This window comes from Euprymna scolopes, chromosome 15 (genome assembly GCF_053919585.1).
Source record: "Euprymna scolopes isolate OS-2025 chromosome 15, ASM5391958v1, whole genome shotgun sequence".
NCBI classification, from domain to species: domain Eukaryota; kingdom Metazoa; phylum Mollusca; class Cephalopoda; order Sepiida; family Sepiolidae; genus Euprymna; species Euprymna scolopes.
Genome location: NC_136496.1, coordinates 81492139 through 81512818, shown reverse-complemented (window position 1 = coordinate 81512818; position 20680 = coordinate 81492139). Strand labels below are relative to the sequence as shown.

At 33.4% G+C, this 20680-nt stretch overlaps 1 protein-coding gene across 1 annotated transcript in view; it reads right to left on the bottom strand.

The window, feature by feature from the left end:
- The window catches only part of LOC145293944 (uridylate-specific endoribonuclease-like), a 54815-nt gene that overhangs the window by 11010 nt on the left and 23125 nt on the right, over positions 1-20680 (bottom strand). Inside the window, exons 2-3 of the mRNA XM_080140805.1 lie at positions 7709-7861; positions 3236-3371 (exon numbers count right to left, since the gene is read on the bottom strand). Of these exons, the coding sequence (XP_079996931.1) occupies positions 3236-3371; positions 7709-7861 (289 nt within the window). The remainder of the gene's footprint in view (positions 1-3235; positions 3372-7708; positions 7862-20680) is intronic.

The following is a 20680-nucleotide window of genomic DNA, read 5'->3' as shown; positions in this document are numbered from 1 at the left end:
TACAGGATACTTTCAGGCGTAAGTAATTTTCTAGCACGGTAGAGAGAGCCCAGCTTTTTTGCAGCAGCCTTGGCAATGCTCTCAATGTATCTATTCCAGTTCATGTTCCCTGTAAACGTTAGGCCGAGGATTAATGAAGAGTTCGAATGCAAAACGCGATAAGTACAGTTTGCTTAAAGTGAGCGATTAAACAATATAAGAACAAATATGTTAAACTAAACTTCAGCCGAAAGCTTATTTTAATTAAAAGCAAGAATAAATCATGCCGTACCATAGTTTAACATAACGCGGATGCGTGGACGGAAATGTATGGGAAATTATGTCACCAGTAAGGAAAAATAAAAACTTTAAAAAGGATATCACTTTAGAGACGGAAATAACGTTTGAGATTACGTTGGAGGCGTGGATAACATTCGAGAGCACGATCAAGTGCAGGACGTCACAGCGGTAACGATAAAATGAGGAAATAAATGTTGTTGTACAACAAAAAAAAGCGAGTTGAAGTTCTTTTCCATTCTTTGTCTACTTTGCGACTGAGATCACAACGTGTTGGTTCTCGAACAACGTTACATATTATGGAAAACATAATTTGAGGGCGTGGTCCAGTGTTGAAATTCCAGATGTTTTTTTTTAGTGAGAGTTCCGTAATTTTTAAGATGCCGTTTTATAAATGCTAAAAGAAAACAAAATACCAATGTTTTATGTACAAGATAAAAAGAAATTGGAATCTTATGAAGATCTCTATTATTCTAAGAATTATAGGAGTAATCGGACCCATGAAAAAGAATTTTAAAAACTACCTAGCGAATATATCCGGTGAACCAAGTGCAAGAAAGATACACAAAATTTCACTTAAAGAGACGGCTAGAATCTTTAAGAGATCTCTCGGTTGGAATGTACGAGACGGTGAATGAATGTCTGACATCAGGTAGGATACCCCATTCCCAGCTTAAACAAAATGATAAAAGAAAAAAATGGCACATATCACAGTATCCCCTTACATTTCAGTAGAAATGTGTCCCGTTTGGGGAAAATAAAAGTATGAAAAAGATCTCTCGGTTAGAATGTCTGACATCCAGTAGGATGCCCCATCCCCAACTTGAACAACATGATAAGAAAATTAGACGAACATATAACGCTTTAGTATTATCATATGCGTTTAATTTTTTAAATCTTTATCGAAAATGCAGTAAAAAAATATATAGCATGCATTTGGATTATTGTGTCTACTCTTCTCATCTTGAACGTTATTTTTCCAAGTTTCGGTAGATGTAACCGCCGACCTTCTTCACGTGTGTCTCATTAAACTTAGGAATCTTTTACGTTGAACTGGAAAATTTGTACGTAATTTTGACCAGAACACTTTATTTAATCCACGAGTGAGCTTCCTCCCGTTCAACCAGCGAAGACTAGGCAAAACTCGTAATTGTATTCTTAGCATCGCCCGTACTGAGGATTGAACCTTCAACCTCTAGAAGACTGTCACTTAGAACTGATTAACACTTAGTACTTATATCCGTTACACCGTTGCTGGAGGTTGTAGGTCTAATTTTCAGTGCGAGCAATATGGAACAATACAATTATCAATTACTGATCATGGCTGACGGAATGAAAACAAGTTACCCCAGTGGATTAAATAACGGATTTCGTTCGAAACTCTGTAAAGATTTCCGAATTGGACTATACATGGTACTGCAGATCGCTTGTATCTAGTCTATTCTCCTGTTTGTTTGGGGTTTTTTGTGTTTTTTTGTTTTTTTGTATATTGATATTCATATTAAAAACCCTTTTGTCTATTCATTTAAAAAGAAAATACAACTTTGTTATATATGAGTCGTGGAATTGCATTCATCTGCAAAAGATCTAGTTAATTTGCATATTCTTTTAAACATTCATTTTAATTAATTCCCATTAGTTTTTTCGATTTTCTCATGGGATGATTATCTTTAGTTAACTATTATGAGTAATTATATTCATGCAGATATTCTACATGAATTATACGGGCGTAATATTTGCGTAAAATGTTACAGTAAACAAAAACGTCTTTCGATATATATTTATGCATGCGTATATATATATTTGTTTAAAAAGATTTGCCTTCCAAACTCCTCTGTCATTTTTTGGTCTACATACATGAAACTTAATATATAGGGCATTCGAACCCATGTAAAACTTTATATTTGGGTTTTAACTAGGGAAAAACGGTGCAAAAGTGTAAAAATTAAAAAAATGGATTTTGGCAGGTGAAGATCGAACGACGGCATTATGAATATGCATGCGTAACGTAATGGCTATAACTTCATGTTGTAATTTTTAGCTTTGCCACAAAAATGTCTTCATAGTTAATAATAATCAACATTAACGTCAAAGGAAAAGGTAAATCGTAAGCTAAACGTCTTTGTTTCGATTCTCGGTGGTGGCACACGAGCAATTTTTTTTTTTTTTTTTTTAAATCATTACTATTATATTGGGTGCAATATAATCTACATAATAATAAAACTTACATGACCTTGTAGCGAGTGCTGTAACCCAACATCCGGTTTACGACTTCCGGTTGCGCATGCGTACATTAACATAAACCCATAACAGCATAAACAAATAAACACAAATCGCTGAACCGGTTTCGTTCGAACAAACGGACGTCCTTAGAAAAGCGAATAGCTTAAATTTATTGAATAAAAAAAAATTCAAGATATGGGAAGAAAACGCAAAACATGATTACAAATGATATGTACAATCACCGACCTGTTTCATATATTATAATAAATAATCAACGCAAAGGAAAACACTACGTTTTATTGTCGCGTATTGTTTTACTGTACAGTTTCAGCGTCCCAATTTTCTTTTTCGTGTCTAAATTATTTAAATAAACAATTGTCAATACTTTTTTTTTACATCGTTCATTTCCGTATTACGTTTAAGTTATTTCAATATATTTAATATACTTTCATAGAAATGTTTCTGTTATGTCACAAAAAAACTATTTTCTTTACGTCACAAGTGTCACGCTCATACATTAATTCCATAGCTAATATAACATACTGACCCAACAAGTGATGGGTAGTCTAGTATAATAGTAAATACAAAATCTCCATTTATCAAAATATATTTAAGAGTATTTTACGACCGGGCAATGCCGGGCGGGCTGCTAGTAAAGTATAAAAATAGAATTAAAAATGGAAAAAGAAACACAGACTAAAAAAAAATGATGAATGTGAGAAAGCAAATTACTTACGACTGTGAGGTTGTGTCGGCATTACTTTTGGTGCTTGTTTGACTTTGTAAATTCAAATTGAGTTGAACCCGATTAACGTCTGCATTCCACAGTGACGTAAAGAGCGTTGTCAGTTCGGCACGTGTTGCTTTCGGCGCTAAGATAAGCGAAAGAAAACAAATTGAATATTATTTTGGAAAAACTCAAACTTCAAAGAACAACTTATGATGAGGTTAGCCAGAAAGAAAGGCGTTTCTGGGGCTCACATTTTAAAAAGAAAAACTTATGAAAGTAAAAAAAGCGCTTCCAGGAATTCCAAGAATTTGTGTTAAGATTTAGGCACAGAGAGTGGGTGAAATTGTTGACAATGTTTTTAGCTAGACGAGTGTTTGTTGTGAATGTTCTGTGGGAGAAGATCTTAGATTGAAGATCAGTCGAGCACTTGCCAAGAAAATAACGATAACGTAGAGACAGACTCGCAACATCCCTTCTGTGAGAAAGAGGTTGTAAGGAAGAGGAAAGGAGCTGGTTTCGAACTCTCTCAAGACAGGAAAGGATGCTTCAAACATTGTATAAACATAATTACTTTTTCTTTGCCATTTTGTTCAAGATGATTAATGGCACATAGAATCAGCAAATCTGGTAATGTTTTTCAAGAAATATTTACTATATTATATCTGTGTTCCCCCAAAACGGTATTAGAGAATGAGCAAAAAAAAAAAAATATCACCCATGTAATTGTTAATAAAATGCATAATCCTCTCTGCATTCCAAATATATTTGGTACAGATAAACTGCAGTATATGCCTGGCTTTTCTACCAAGTTTTAATCTTTATTTTAACTATTTTACATTATAATGCAGGAACACTTTGGTGATCGTCTCATCAGTCGGATGTTGCATACTGATCAATAAAACATGGGTGTTATTGTGTGTCAACAAAGGTGCCTATCATGATTAATGTGTGTGGGAAGCGCATATCTTGTGCAATATGTGTGTGGGTGTACAACATATACAATAAAACAGTTCATTAACACCAGTCTGTGAAGAGCACAGGCAAAGAATGTGCCTCTCTCCGTTGTGTCGCCTTCTCTTTTCATTATCCAACATCATCTTCTGTCCGAAGGAACCAACAATAATAGGTTATACATTTGATATAACTTTGTTTGCGTTTTGGAGTGTGCAACGGTTACATCTTGCTAAGCTCCTGCTTATCCCAGCTTTTCAAATGCGTCCAATTTCTCCGCTCTGATTCTCAACGCTAAACTAAAACTGAACTCTGTACGTGTCTCTTCTAAACTATCTCATTACGTCATTAGTATACGTAAGATTAAGATCACCTGATGCATAACTAAATCATCTCCATTGTTTATGTTCTACATTCCATGCTAACATTCCCAATACATATTTTCTAAACATTCTATTTTCTTAACCTCAACAACGATCACATAATAATTATCGTTCAGGTTACTTGGCATCCCCCGACAATTCTCTATACATTAACGAGGCATAATCTTAAATGAGATTCACACTCACTGTAGAGTCATCACAGCCAGATTCAGGAATGTATCAGAGTTAAGAGGTTTGGGGTAGATGAAGAGGTGAACAGTGATGTCAATAAGATGGTGCACTTCATATAACTGGTTAAAATACCTGCGAGGATGGTTTGGCAATTATCTTATCAGTAAGAGGCCTGAACCTTGATTGAGCAATGGAAGTGGCCACGATATCCTTGTCATAAAGGGGTCCATCTTTGGTTTGCTTATAGTTTGAGAATTAAGGAAATGTCGAAATCGTATGTTACTAGCGAGAATTAAACTCACGAACTATGAGAAACAGAACCACTAGTTGTTGCACCATAATATGCAAGTTCAGTTGAAGGTGAACCCACAAATTATCTGTACTTCTCATTGGTTAAAAAGTATTAACTGGGGTTATTTAATGTCTGAAATATGCTGACTTAGTATGAGAGGTAAAAAAAAAGTGAAAGGGGGGAAAATCAGAGAAAAATTATCTCTGAATGTGAGCCGCATTATTTTATTGAATGAGGCAACAAGTTTATTATTATTTTAATATTGATCTAGTGAAAATGAGTTTTAACTGTTGAAGTAAGAGTGTAAGAGTTACCCTGATCGACTAGGCTTTTTTTTTCTTCACATTCAACATAAGGAAATGCAGAAACTATGAGCTCAGAGGCCGAAGGAATATTTGGACGACCCATGAAAACCCGCATGCAAACTATTAAACCAAACTATCTTAGACAATAGAATTTGAACGAAATTAATCTTCAAAATTTGGTTTGGGATGAACATGATAACCTCATGTGCAAAAAGAACGACCAGCAGCCAATGTGTGAATAACAATTTGTGAACTTTAATGTTTCTGTAATGATGGCAGCAAGTTGGCACAAGGTTTAACATTTAACACTCTTTCGTTGCGATGAGGTATAGCCTAGCTAGTAGAAAGTATGCTCCCGCAAGCAGTATTTCCTTACATTGAGGAGAGGAGGAAGATATTGCTGATCGAAAGAAGCACTTTTACCAAAGAATGTTTACAGATCTGTTTACAGTTAATTTTTTTGTATCTAACCAAAATGCCCTCTTTCAGAAGAAGTGGTTTCTGCAATCACACCTTGCCTAAGTAGAAAGTAAGTAAAGACGTTAAGTTAATAGAGTCTAGCACAAGATTGGGCTCGTAACACCTAGTGCATTAGATTATGAGGTATGATTAGCAAGTTTTGGTTTTAGGGCCACCTTTTAACCATATTGGTTAGTTTCATCAGGTGACATAAAAGGGATTTGAAGTAAGATACCAGTAGCAGTTTTTTAAAGCTTAGTTACAAAATATATAAATTCTGCTTCTACTGGATAGGAATCACTCTTTGTTAGTGTAAGAATTAGATAGCGAAATAAAAAATTAATAATATATTTTAATGTGTACGCATTGTGACGATATATTGAAGTGACCAGTGAGGGTTGAAGACATGCATTGCATGGAGAGAAATATCATAATGATATGATAGATCTATGATGTAAGTCTTGAAGATGGGTTTAGTTCTAGAGGACTAAATTTGAACAGTATAGAGAGAGATGTGTACAGAAGAGAAGACTTTGATGGTATGGTCACATTGAAAGAATGGATGAGAGTGCTTGGATCAGTACATGTAGAGTAGTTAAGAGTAGCGTGTCCTGTTCACAAGAGTAGGTCAAGGAAAACATATGAGAAAGCGATAAAAATGAACTTGGGAGAAAGAGGGATAAATAAAAACCTGGCCAGAGGTTCGCTTAAAATTTCTTGAAGCGCCTCAAATCATGCCAGCATGTAAAACTGACATTAAATAGCTGACTACTACTACTACTATAACTACTACTACTACTACTACTACTACTACTACTACTATCATTATTATTATCTCAGTGATGATGATTATGATGATGATGAAGAGGGGGAGAAAATAGTTGTGATGTTACAAGAACAATCTACCACCGTGAATTGAATACAGGATTCAGTTTAAAATTCTATTATAGACTTTCAAGTTCAACAAGATGCACTCGAAGAAGATCAGTTTCCATCAATTGAAAAATGGTGGCAATAACAATCAGAACGAGATTAGTCCAAGTAATTAAAAAAATAATAATAATTGTTTGTTTTCTTCATGAGTGGGACCAATCCAGCCTGAGAGGAAAAAAAAAAGCAGTCAAGATGCAGAAGCCAATAAGTGTGTATTTTTCAAGGCATAAAAACCACTCAAGGATAAGAGTGACAGAGACGGATAAATGAACAGTTGAATAATAACGAATATTTTGTATTATTTAGATTATTCGGACTACTGATCTCATCTTAGATGTTTCGACCGATGTAATCTCCGACCTTCTTCAGGTGTATCTCATCAAACTTAGGAATTTATGTCCAGCTCAGGAATTTATACAGAATTTCAAGCGGAACCCTTTATTTAATCCAGTGGTGTAGTTTGCTTCTTTTTTGTCTTCTTTTTTTTTTTACATTTTCATCCCAAACAAGGCATATTGTCACTTTGATGTAGGGGGCTACTACTTGCTTGCTCTCATTCCATCACTATACTGGGGATTGAACCTTCAACCTCCGAAAGACTATCATTATAAACCTCTAGGGGACTGTTATATTTAGCACATATCCATTTCGACATGGGTCCTTGTAAACAAGACGAGAACAATAATTCAAATAATACAGATCCTCATCTCTAAAATTCCAAAAAATAATGAATAGTTTTCATCCCATCCACTCAAAACAACAGAAGATCCAGAGGGCAGCGATCCTTTCCCCTTTGTTAGAAGCATCGCTCACGGAATGTGAAGACTAAAAGGATAAAAGAAGATGAAGTGAGAGTTATGAGGCTGCTAAAAGTAAATTCAGGATTCATTTCGGCCGTTGTATTCTCTAGTCATCTTAAAGCAAATCTTTGGAGAAAATAAGAGACGGAAAAATAAAAGAAGAAGAAGAAGAAAAGATTCCTTACCTGGTCGCCCGGGCCTGGTTTGGCTACTTGGTCCTCCTCCACATAGTCTGACTTTGTCTGGACAACAGTTGTTATACTGGTGGCATCTTGGGTTACACTGGCAATTGTAACGCTGGTCCACAATTGTACTACATCGATTAACACAATTATGAGCTACAAAAAATGTTTTTTGGGAAAAAGAACATTATTTTTTTATTTAAAAAATGCATACAAAATGTTAACATTTATCTGCTGCATATTACAGTGAAACGAATACTATATATATATATATATATATATATATATATATATATATATATATATATATATATAGATAGATAGATAGATAGATAGATATAGATATATAGATAGATAGATATTTAATTATATTTTATATTTTTTATTTATTTTATATTTTTTATATTTTTTTTTATTTATTTTATGTTTATAATTCATTTTACGTTTTTACTAATTTATTTTGTTTTTAATTTATTTTTGATTATTAAGTTCATTTTTATTTAATTTACTTCATATTTTTTCTTTTATTTTATCTTTATGAATTTATTTTATATTTTTTAATTTATTTCACGTTTTTATGTTTTTTATTATTTATTTCATGTTTTTAAATATATTACATACTTTATATATTTTTTATTTTTATTCATTTAAGGTTATTTTAATTTATTTAATTAATTAATTTATTCTACGGTTTCTAATTTATTTTATGTTTCAAATGTTTATAATATTCATTTATTTTATGGTTTTTAATTTATTTTAATTTGTATCTTATATTTTATTAATTTTTTGGTTATTTTTTATTCATTTTTAATTATTTACTTTTTTATATTTTTTAATTATTTCAAATCATTAAAATTATTTTGTATTTTTAAATTTATTTTATATTTTAATTTTTTTATGATTTAAAGATTTATTTTAGAATTAATTTATTTTATATTATTTGGATTTATTTTGTATTTTTATTATTTTATATTTTTTTATTCAGTTTATATTTTCGAATTTATTTTAGATTTTTTAATTTATCTTAGATTTTTGAATTTATTTTAAGTTTGTAAATTTTATTAATTTTTTATGTTTTTTATCTATTTCTTTTTTTTAATTTATTATATATTTTTATATATTTTTATTTATGTAATGTTATTTAAATCTTTTATTCAATTTATTCTGTATTAAGTTACTTTATTTTTACCGTTTTATATTTTTAATTTATTTTATGTTTTTAATTCATTTAATATTTTTAAATTATTTTTATATTTTTGAATTATTTTATATTTTTCATTCATTTAATTTTTCATTTTTTTATGCTTTTTGATTTATTCTATATTTTTTATTCTGTGTTTATTAATTTATTATATGTTTTTTCATTTATTTTATTTTTTTTATTTATTACGTGTCTTTTTAACTTATTTAATATTTTTAGCTTATTTATATGTTTTAATCTATTTTATTTTTTTTATTTATTACGTGTCTTTTTAACTTATTTAATATTTTTAGCTTATTTATATGTTTTAATCTATTTTATTTTTTAATTCATTTTATATTTATAATTTATTTCATATCTTTATTTATTTAAAAAAAATTTTGTTGTTTTTTTAATTAATTTCATGTTTTTTAATTAATTTTATAATTTTGTTTTAATTTATTTTTAATAAGTGTGCTTATAATGTATAAAGTCCTCCAGAAAGTTTGTGCTGAATTTAAAGGAAATGAAGAGTTTTCCAAACATTTATGACAGTAAATATTTCATCAACCAAACATTAACAATTTTAGTAATTGTCTGTATTTTTTAGATGAGGTGTTTTCATTGATTGGAATTGTCGGACTGACTTCCTCATCTTGGTTGTTATTGTCACAACGTTTCGGCCGAAACAGAGAATCAGCAACTATGTCCCAGAGCCTAGCTGGAGTCCGAACACGGTACCCCTGTAATAATAATAAAGGGCTGGGTTCGAGACTCCTAACAAACGGTTCCCCAGTTCGATACAAAAATCCTGATGAAGGCCGGAGGGCAAAACGGACGAAACGTTGTGACTATAACAACCAAGATGAGGAAGTCAGTCCGACAATCTCAATCAATTAACCATTTTGTTCCACATTTTCCTAGAATCGCAGCAGCTTCATGACAAAGAACTCATCAAGGTTTCTTATGTCATCAAAATAATTGAGGTTTTACCATTAATAATATTCTGAAAAGATATGAATAAACGGTAATCTGTAGCAGCAATTCCTGCTGAATAAAATACATAAGATCCATCTCAGCTAAGATGGTGGGAGATGTCCTTTTCTCTTCGCTGCAACCTCTATCTCACAAAAGAGATGTTGCGAGTTTGTCTCTGCTTTATCGTTATTTTCATGGAAAGTGTTCGACTGAGCTTCAATCTATGGTCCCCCCCTCGCCAAACTTTCACAAGAAATACTCAACTAGCTGAAAACACTATCAATAATTCTCCCCACTATTTATCTGTGCCTAAACCTAAACGTAGATTCCATGATCAAAGCTTCTTTCTTAGAACTGTACGCCTGTGGAATTGTCTTCCGTTTTCCTGCTTTCCAGCTGTCTATAATATGGTTGTCTTCAAGTCCAACGTGAACAAGTTTCTGATGAGCCGTTCCACTTAAGTTAACAAATTGACTGAACTTCCATTACTATCGATTACTATATTGTCATTTTGACTACTGTACACTCTTTAACCCTTATCCTTGAGTGGCCTATCGGCCTTGTTAAGTGGTGACGCCTATGTAAAAAAAAAAAAAGCTGCAATTATTTTTACATTGGCCAGCAATAAAGTGTGGGATCTGGCATTATTTATTTATTTATTTATTTATTTATTTTTACTCTATTCACCCCAAACAATGTATATTGCCACTTGGGCATAAGGGGCCACTATTTGCGACAATGTCTACGGAGACACTATGTAGGGGATTGAGCAATAGGATGTCTGTTTGCATCACATTTAAATTTCATTTTATTTTATATTTCTGCATTGCAGTACAGCAAGGAGAGCGGGAGATAGAGAGAGAATCCCAAAGTCTATTGGTTTGTGGAAAGGCTTTCTAGCACCTATAAACCTCTACAATGAAGAGGTGGGATTTTGCTGATTGTCAGGTAAGTCGGGATATTTACAAGTGCTATAAGTTCGTCAGAAACACTGCATTAAAGTAAAACAGGCAAAGGGATGCTACAACGCAGCGATGCGACAGGAGTTGGGGCTTGGTTGAGGTATATATTTTCCTGAAATGTACAAAAACAAAATAGAAAAACAAAAACTGATGTACAAGGCCACTCAAAAATTGGGGAGGGGGCTCTTTGGTCATCCTCGTCACTTTATTAAGGTAAAGATTTGCATCTGGGCTAATGGTAGTTCATCTCGCTTTCCCCAATATACTGTTCTCACAACATTACAATAAATTTGCTTTAAGAAAAGTGCATTTTCATTCCATTTATTAAGCAAATTGCAGATATGATCTAACCGTTTTTTTTTCTCTCAAGTCTAAAATAAACTAAATAATATAAAAAAAAGGCTAGATTAAAAAAAAAAATAGTCCTCTTTTGGTAATATAATATATGACCCTGTCCTATGTTACAGGGTCAATTACTGAGTGATCATTTTTACATTTAGTTTATATTTTTATGTTAAATCCCTACACTGAAGTCGATTAAATACAAAATATCCACTTCGTCATGGCCACCGTATCTGAAATCAGAAATTGCAAACCGATGCTAACACTCCAAAAACTCTCTCAATATATTTGGTTATGAAAATCTTTTCTTTTTCTTTTTTTTTTTTTTTTTTTTAGAATTCTTTAAATAGAAAAGTGGTGTTACAAACTCTTGTTTTGACTAATTTTGTGGGGTGGGGGTGGGGGGACATTCTGGTAGTTTTAGACGTTTTTTGTTTTATTTTGAATGCAAGCCGTTTTGAACGTATTTTTATGACTTTATTTTGAGAGGTTTTTTGTTGTTTTTTTTTTATGATTCCAAAGGAGAAGCTATTTTTTTTTCTTGTTTATGTTTATTTTCAAGTTATTTAAGGCTAATTGCGATATTTTTCTTTGTCAAAATGAGGGCAATTGTTGATTGGGGAGGGGCGTCGGAGAAGTGAAAAGCGCAAGGTACAGTTCGTAGAGACTAGACATTTAAGGTGGAAGTGTTAACGAAATATGTTATTTATTTTTTTTTTACATAGGCATCACCACTTATCAAGGCCGGTAGGCCACTCGAGGATAACGGTTTAAGAGTGTACAGTAGAAATTGGACAATATTGTAATCGTTAGTAATGGAAATTCGGTAAATTTGTTAACAAGTGGAATGCTCATCAAGAACTTGTTTACGTTAGACTTGAATACAACTATATTGTAGTCAGCTGGAAAGCAGGAAAACGGACGACAATTCCACAGGCGTACAGTTCTAAGAAAGAAGCTTTGTTCATGGAATCTACGTTTAGGTTTAGGCACAGATAACGAGTGGGGGGAATTATTGAGTGTTTTCAGCTAGTCGAGTGTTTCTTGTGAAAGTTTGGCGAGGGGGGACCATGAAAATAACGATACAGCAGAGGCAAACTGGCAACATCTCTTCTGATGGTACTCATGGTCAGAGGTTGAAGGCAACGTACGTTTTCAAGGGACTGTACATATAAAAAGTGAATTACTCTAATTTCAACTTCGCCTTCCTAGTTCTCTCTACCAAAAAAGTCAAAATAAACGTTTGTAACACACTATGCGTTCAAACAACAAAAATGTCTTTTTATATCTAAATTACTGAAATGCAACAAAAAGGCAACAGTAAAGAATACACTTAACTACGAAATAAAATCAGCGATTCCTTTCGTTAAAGAATTTCTTAAAAGCGAAAAATGTCAATCGTGAGAAGAAAAACCATCGATAAATTTTGCACAAAATATAACAAAAAAAATTCAGTTTAAAATATAATGAGGACTATTTTTACATTAACTCTCGTTCAAAATTTCTGATTTCAGATATTGCAGCCATGTTGAGAAGGGATTCATTTATTACTAATTGTCTGAGGCGCCTCTACCGGGAAATGCCGACAAGTATACTCAGGCTTTTCTTTTAGGCCAGAGTGTGCTTATCCTAGTTCACTAGACCTTCTGTCTAGCATCTTGAAAAGGAAGTAAATATCATTTTCATTTTTTGACTGAAAAAAAATTGACTGACACAATCAATTATAACCTGTGGAAGCTTTTCGGGTGTATCGCAGAGTCAACATATATTAAAATAGGTTACGGACCTAATTGTTACAATATAAATTATATATATTTATTCATGAATTTGTAAAAATATATTTATTTATTTATTTATTTACAAACATTAGAAAGTAACAATGTAAGGGATTTGATAATTTTATAGAATCACTCCCATCTCTAATCGGGTCTTTGATTTTGGCATTTGAGTGTGCTGATAACGACTTTGGTATTGAATCTAATCATAGCCCTAAACCTAAACCTAATCGTGCGAACACGGGAATTATTCAACAACCTAACCTTAATCGTGCGAGACGGGAATTATTCAACAAAAATACTGAAGATGCAAAAGTCCGTGTAATGATAGAAGTGAGTGCCAAAATTTATTTGGTTGAAATAAATTCAGCAAGTGCCAGGCTTCTGATGAGTGTGTAGAATGAAAGATTCAGTTTCTGTCAATTTTCTCCCATGAGTTCTTTTATGTAGTGCATATTTGACAGAGAGTGTGTGTGTTTGTTCAAACTGCTTAATATGTTCATGTACTATAGTAGTGTACGACTGATTAAAAGAGGAACTTCCAAAACGAAGCTCTGTTGATTTCTTGCATGAAGTAAAAACAAGCTCCCAGCGATTTTTACTGATTCGTTTTTTTTATGCTTTGGGTAGAAATATTTTTGTCGCTTCTCGTTGGCTGAAAAATAGATATTCTCTTTTATCTTATTTGAATTTGAAGCCAATGTTTGTTCAAAAATATGCACCAACTTTGTTTTTAAAAAAATCCCAAGTTTGACACCTGAAGAAGGACCGAGGTTACACCGATTGAAACGTTGGGAAAATAACACTCAAGGTGAGAACAGTAGTCAAAGGGATTCAAATAATACGAATTTTTGGATTTATCTTAAGAGTTCAAGAGTGTATCAGTATTATGAGTGCATTTTAGGGCGGGTAGGCTATTTTATGACTAGGGTTATGACAACATCATATTCTTTTCATTGTTTTGACTCTCGAACATATACCCGACACAGTTAATCAATCGAAAACCACATCACTCTTTATAAAAACATATAAGATGTCACCGGATACACATTCGAGAGTCCAAACAATGAAAAAAAATATGCTGTTGTCCTAGCCCTAGTTATGACTGATAAATTATTAGATCTATGCATGTAAGGGAGACGATATGTTCGATTATTGTTTTCAGTGTAGGCAGGTTCACCAGTTAGTATGGTGATAAAATAGGCTGAAAAGGTATGAGGAATGAAAAAATGTCTTTGTATCTTTAAAGAGGCATGAAAAAAAAAATGAAAAAAAAAATGCCTTAGATATTTATCAGGGCAATTCAGCCATATTTACTTTAAGGATGGGTGGATGTTAAATCAGTCTTTTAATAAATATGTTTTTGTCGCTCCATAACACCCTATTCTGAGTGCAGGCACTATATCTTTTCGTTTTTTTTTTGTTTTTTTTTTTACTTTTTTATGGAAACCGCTCGAGACAAGGCATGAAACCATTTAATGTAAGAAGTTAACAAGAACGAAAGATAGTTTCTGCAAAGACTGAAGATACCTATTGACCTTAGTCTTCAAAAGCCCAAGGCTGTAGGTAGAAGAGAAACAGTGGGCCGGAAAAGAGTTCCACAGCCTTGCAGCCCTTGTAAAGAAGCTATTGGAATAGACAGCTATATTAAATACATTGAGGTGTTAAAAGAGTGAATTGGTGGAGACCTCTAGAAAAACAAGTCAAAGGAGCTTGAACAAAGGAGGCCCCTTATCAAGGACAAAAGCCATTCAAAGATAATGGTTAAACGAGCTGGATGGATTGTCAGTTTAATGATGGAGAATATTATGAGAGGATTGACAATGATGAATGGAATGAACAAAGTTTGATTACTTACATGATTTTAAGCAAGTGCTTTCAATGCATGCACACGTTTCTAGTCTTTAGACAGTTTGAAGCTACTGCGGAAGATGTTTAAATTTGAGATGCTTATCTCTATATAAAGTTAGCTATGTATATATGTTTATATATGTTTATCTATAAGATTCATTTCTAAACTAATTAACCGATCCTTATGTATATTTCGGTACATCCCGGAAAGGGATATATTTGTTTAAAGTAGTTGAATGATCTTGACTACAGTATTCAAGTAATGGAGCTGGTAATATCCTTAAGCTTTAGGCTTTCAGCGTACATTTCAGCGTACATTTTGACGTTTACTCTGGGCTGCTCTACCTGTCCATATTTATGGCTTACAACAGCCAATCATATTCTTGTAAGGATATTCATTATATCAAATATTTCATATTTATATTAGCACCAATTAAGCAAAACTCTTTGAATTTCAATTATTTTTCAAGGCCATTTAATTAGGCAATGTATTTTGATCAAAATTAGAATAGGGATTTTAAACATAAGGTTTAGTCGAATTCTGCCTTGATAGAGTTCAAAATAGTCTTTGCCTAGTAAAGGATCCCTTTTTTCACTTCCCTGAATCCTCTTTCCCATAGAAGAGACGTTGCGAGCCCGTCCCCGCTCTATCGTTAATTTCATGATAAGTGCTCGTCTGAGCTCCAATCTATTGTCCCCCTGCCAAACTTTCATAAAAAAAAACACTCGTCTAACTAAAACCACTATCAATAATCCCCCCCACTCTTTATCTGTGCCTAAACCTAAACGTAGATTCCATAAACAAAGCTTCTTTCTTAGAATTTCACGCCTGTGGAACGCTCTTCTATTTTCCTGCTTTCCAACTGACTACAATATGGTCGTCTTCAAGTCCAACATAAACAAGTTCTTGATGAGCTTTCCCCTTAAGCAATCGAATTTACCAGTTTTCCACTACTAACGATTACTATGATAGTGTCCCATTGACTACCGTACACTCGTTAACCCTTAACCTTGAGTGGCATTTAGGTCTTAATAAGTTGTGACACCTTTCTAAAAGAAAAAAGTGTGTACGAACATGCCACCCCTCGGTGACCGGCGACCTCCAAAATGCATTTTTCATGAGCTTTTACTTCGTCTGACTGTTGACTCTAGCCTTGACAATCATGGAGTTTGCAAATACTGATTTACAATTTGTATTCAGTGTACGTATCAACAGACATATATATATAATGTAAAGCTTAAATATTCAACACAGATGTGAGTGTGTCGTTGGGGGGCCTGTTGTGGGTGTCTATCTTTCTTGGCTAGCTCTTCCATCTTCCATCCAGGATATTTTCAGACCCAATTGTCAAAACCAGTCATTGTCCACCGGAAGTCATCTACTTGTTTACTTATTCCATCGTCTGCTCAAACTAATCTCTCTAACTTGTTGTCTCAGTCCCCGAACCAATTAAACACCCAGCCTCCCAAATATATTTACTCTTGATCAGAAATCCTAAACGTCCAGTCTTTCTCTCAGTCACTGTAGCTGCCTACCGAAACTGCCTAATTCTACTTTTTTCTTAGTTTATTCTATCCAACTACCCAGAAGCTAACAACTAATTGCCAGAGTGCCATTCTGCCTAGGGATTTCAATGGATATTCTTCTTTATTTTGGCTATTTATCTTACTTCTTCATTATTTTTGTATTGCCACTTATTTGGTGGGGCAGCCCATAGTATCACATTTTGGACCACGGAACTTTCCTACACAAATTCGACCGAGATATAAGAATGATCATTCGAAAAATGGAAAAATTACAAAAAAAGTTCATTAAGAAAAAACACTCCGTACTATTTAACAATATCTGTTTGAATGTGCATATATATGTGTGTGGGGGGGGGGGTATATGGATGAATATATTTGAGTTAACAAATACAAATATATCTAAAATACAAGGGAATTAACTATTAAAATTTCCAATTGAATTATCTCCCTTTCACTGAGCCGAGCGACTTATGTAGAGGCCTGTCCCCTTAGATACGAAATGATTTCTACTTAATTATTTATAAATTTAATTGAAGTATTTTGATTTATTTGATATATAATTATGCTTTTTAAGACGTATTTTTCTGCTTGACTGTTGATTACCATAGCAACCAAATCTATTACGCCACCTCAAATCGGTTGGGAACGGCGAAGATGATGACGTAAATGTTCCCCTAGATTTGTAGCAAAGTGTTAACGTATGGAAAATGGGAACACCCAATTATCGAAGACATCAATAAAACATATATATATATATATATATATATATATATATATATATGTGTGTGTGTGTGTGTGTGTGTGTGTGTGTGTGTGTGTGTATATATATACATATATATATTGTCTCTTATATTTTGCCCGCATTGCAATGTTTTCATTCGTTGCACACCCGCATTGTTCGTCCTGTCACCACGATTACGTCGATTCAGCTGCTACTGTCGCTAATAATTCACCACTGTCCCGATCTGTCGCTCAGCTGCATTGTCGCTGATAAGTTACCGTCGCTGTGCTCAATCGCAAACCGACCTTTCGCCTTGGCTCGCCAACCAAAACTGACTGCTGACTATTTATTTACTTAATTACGTCTTTTATTTGATTTTTTATTTAGTCAATTTAAGAAGTTGGTAATAACTTTTTTTATGGATTGTTAACAAACCAAAGCCTGGGAAAATCATGGATTACATAGAAATTAGCGAGCATGAAAAGTAATATGGTTAAGATTAAACTTAGAAAAGTAAAAGGACTAGTTGTTAAAACTGGAAAAGAATAAGACAAGATATTCTAGTAAAATATATAATAAATTTATAACTTAAAATATTGCAGCATTAAGAATTGATAGTATTATGTAAAATTGATTTTTTTTAATTCTTAATGCTGCAATATTTTAAGTTATAACTTTATTATATATTTATATATCTGCGCCAGATTAGATAACCCCCTCCTTTTTCCCTCAGCGATGATTTAAAAAAAATACAGATTTGTTATCACCTTTCTAAGTTGCTTCTTACGTATGAGAATTTTAACACGTGGTATTTCTATGAGTATGCAAAATCAACCATGCGTACAAGTCATGTAGGTTGTTGATTACACTAAGAGTCTTGTGTTAAGAAGGCGTGACGGTTACACTGAGTGACTGTGCGAACATTGACAGTGATTTGATGCTGTGTCCCCAACAATAATAAATTTTTATTCTGAATAGTTATCAGAACAGAAAAAATTATTCTGAATCATAATTAACAATTAGCCTTTTGGTTAGGAGCAAAGTGTAGTATCTGTTCTGATACATTTCGTCTTTTTTGTTCCTGGTCAGCGAAGGAGGGCTCTTTCTAGATTTTGTCCCAATCCAGTGTGATTCGTTTTGGACAGCTGGATTTTTTCTCCCACCTAACAAACCGACTTTGTGCCTAACTCTGGTCTCAAGATTCTTACAAACCGATATTGTGCCTAACTCTCTTGAGAACAGAGTTAGGCATAAGGTCGGTTTGTAAGGTGGGAGAAAAAATCCAGTAAAACGGTTAATGTTTTTTTTTTGTTTGTTTTTGCTTTTTTTTTTTTACCAACTCAAGTATAAAGTGTACTTGAGTAGGAGAATTAAAGATAGTTAAGGATCGTTGGATAGCACTGATTGTAACGACAGTCGCAGTGTCATACAAAGGAAGGGGCAACAAGGTGGGATCCGAGCACTCAAATACTCAAACAGAGAAGTAAGGTAATAATTTTATGATTGTCAGCACTGATGAATAAAGTTTTCTAATATTATCGGACTGTTAAAAACAGCTTAGCCTTTTATTCCGTACTAGCTGTCCAGACCAGGCGTTTCTCGTAAGTATATAATTTTAGTTAGCGTAAACAGAACCGTGAGTATTTGAAAAATCTATGATAAAAGTTATTTAAATTTCAATGATTCACACGTATGATGAAACTTTCATTTAGTTAGTGATTTTAAGTAAAGATAATTTGTTTGTGATTAATGCTGAAACCTAATTTAACTGAAAATAATTCCGAACCTCATATTTAAAGAAAAGAATTTGAAAAAAGTAAAAGAAATATAAAATAGTTGAACAAAAATAATATTACGACAATAATTAACTCAGCACCTCAGAGGATACGACAAGATATCATTTTTATCTTATATACTTGACAAAGTGAAGCGTACCGAAATTTCTTTCAAACAATGGAAAGGAAATGTTTCGGTCGACGGAAATGGGTATTGGACTGTAATAAAATCTAGGAATCTGATTGGTTGGTAGTGGGATTATTCACATCTTAACTAAGAAAACGTTCGTAGAATGTAAATCACTGTAATTAGCCTGATGATTTCGCATGAGAATGAAACCAAACGTCCCCTGTAGCTTATTTGTCACAAATATATTTTGTATTATATATGTAGTAGTAGTAGTAGTAGTAGTAGTAGTAGTAGTAGTAGTAGTAGTAGTAGTAGTATGAAATAAATCTATGGCAAATAAGTTATACAGAAGATTCCACGTTTCAATTTAATAGGCCACAACGATATATTGAGGTTTATTATTAAAGCTCATTTTTTTTTAAGTAAAACAGGCGTCTGCATTGCCCGATCAATCATAAAAAAGAAAATGCGATATGAATTGCGATTGAGTATCACAAAAACAGCCTCAAGTAAAGGTTGCCAGTAGAAGAACTGACAATTGGTAAATTCATCAGAAGATTGTCGATCAAATTAGTGCTACAGACAAACTTACAGATGCTGCGTTGTTGTATCATAAAGGGAATCGTGTGTGATCGTCTAGTGGTCAGTCTATTAAATGATATGTTCATATGCCGTTGTGTGTGTGTGTGGTACATGTATTTTCCGACATACCTTCTGCGTTGTTAATGTTGGTCTATCTGGATTAATCTCGTGTCTTGGAGAGAAACTGGTAGACGAAGATTCAATCACTCCAAAACGATGAATTGGTTTTATACTTTATTTCATTTTCCAGATGTCTCCCAGAAGGATGGAAAGTGAATCTCTGGCTTGCGTCAGCGTCCCCACCCCAGTAAAGGGGGGGAGACGTTTGTGAAGCCGTACGTTGCCTTCTAAGTCCAAACCAAATCTCCTCGATTCAGCTAACCTGATCACATGACTCACACACAATCCGATCAGCTGATCCTGATTTCCGGTCAACGTGTCTACAATATAATTTACCACCTCCCTCTCTCTCTCTTTCTCTCTCTCTCTCTCTCTTTCTCTCTCTCTCTCTCGATCCATTCTCTAACATTCCTTCTATCCTTATTTTCAAAAAATGTACGCATTTTTAAATTCTAGTACATTTTTTTTATATATCTACACAACCACACGGCTAAGAAAGATCAGGCTAAAAAAAACTCCTTTAGTCGACCCTTTCCAACTGACTTCTCAATTATTATTATTTATTTTATTTTATTATTTTTTTATTAGATAAGACCCTCTCTGATCTTCTTGGCATTTATTTTTCTCCCCTGATCCACGTCAGCTGCTTTATCCAGCCACCCTTATGCCGTAAACTAGAGGTCTTATTTTACCTCTTTCGAAATTGACGATTCCTTTCGTCTCAAAAGTGCCCTGATCGTCTCCTTTGTCCGGTTGTTCTATTAAGTATTGCTTTGTTTCCATTTTGTAATTATCTTATCTTTTCCGGGACATCTCAAAGCTCATAATTAATCTTTGTAGTTGGCTTCCAAATTTTAAGATATACCTTTCATCACACTGATTCACTTGGATTTCCTTGCTCGGGCTTTTGGAATTTTGATGCAGATTTAGAGAATATCACCCTTAACTAATTAACCCCCAACCTTGCGCCATTATTCCTATTTGCGCCTAATTTCTAGCTATGGCCCGATTTTTGTGATTTTTCTTGTCTCT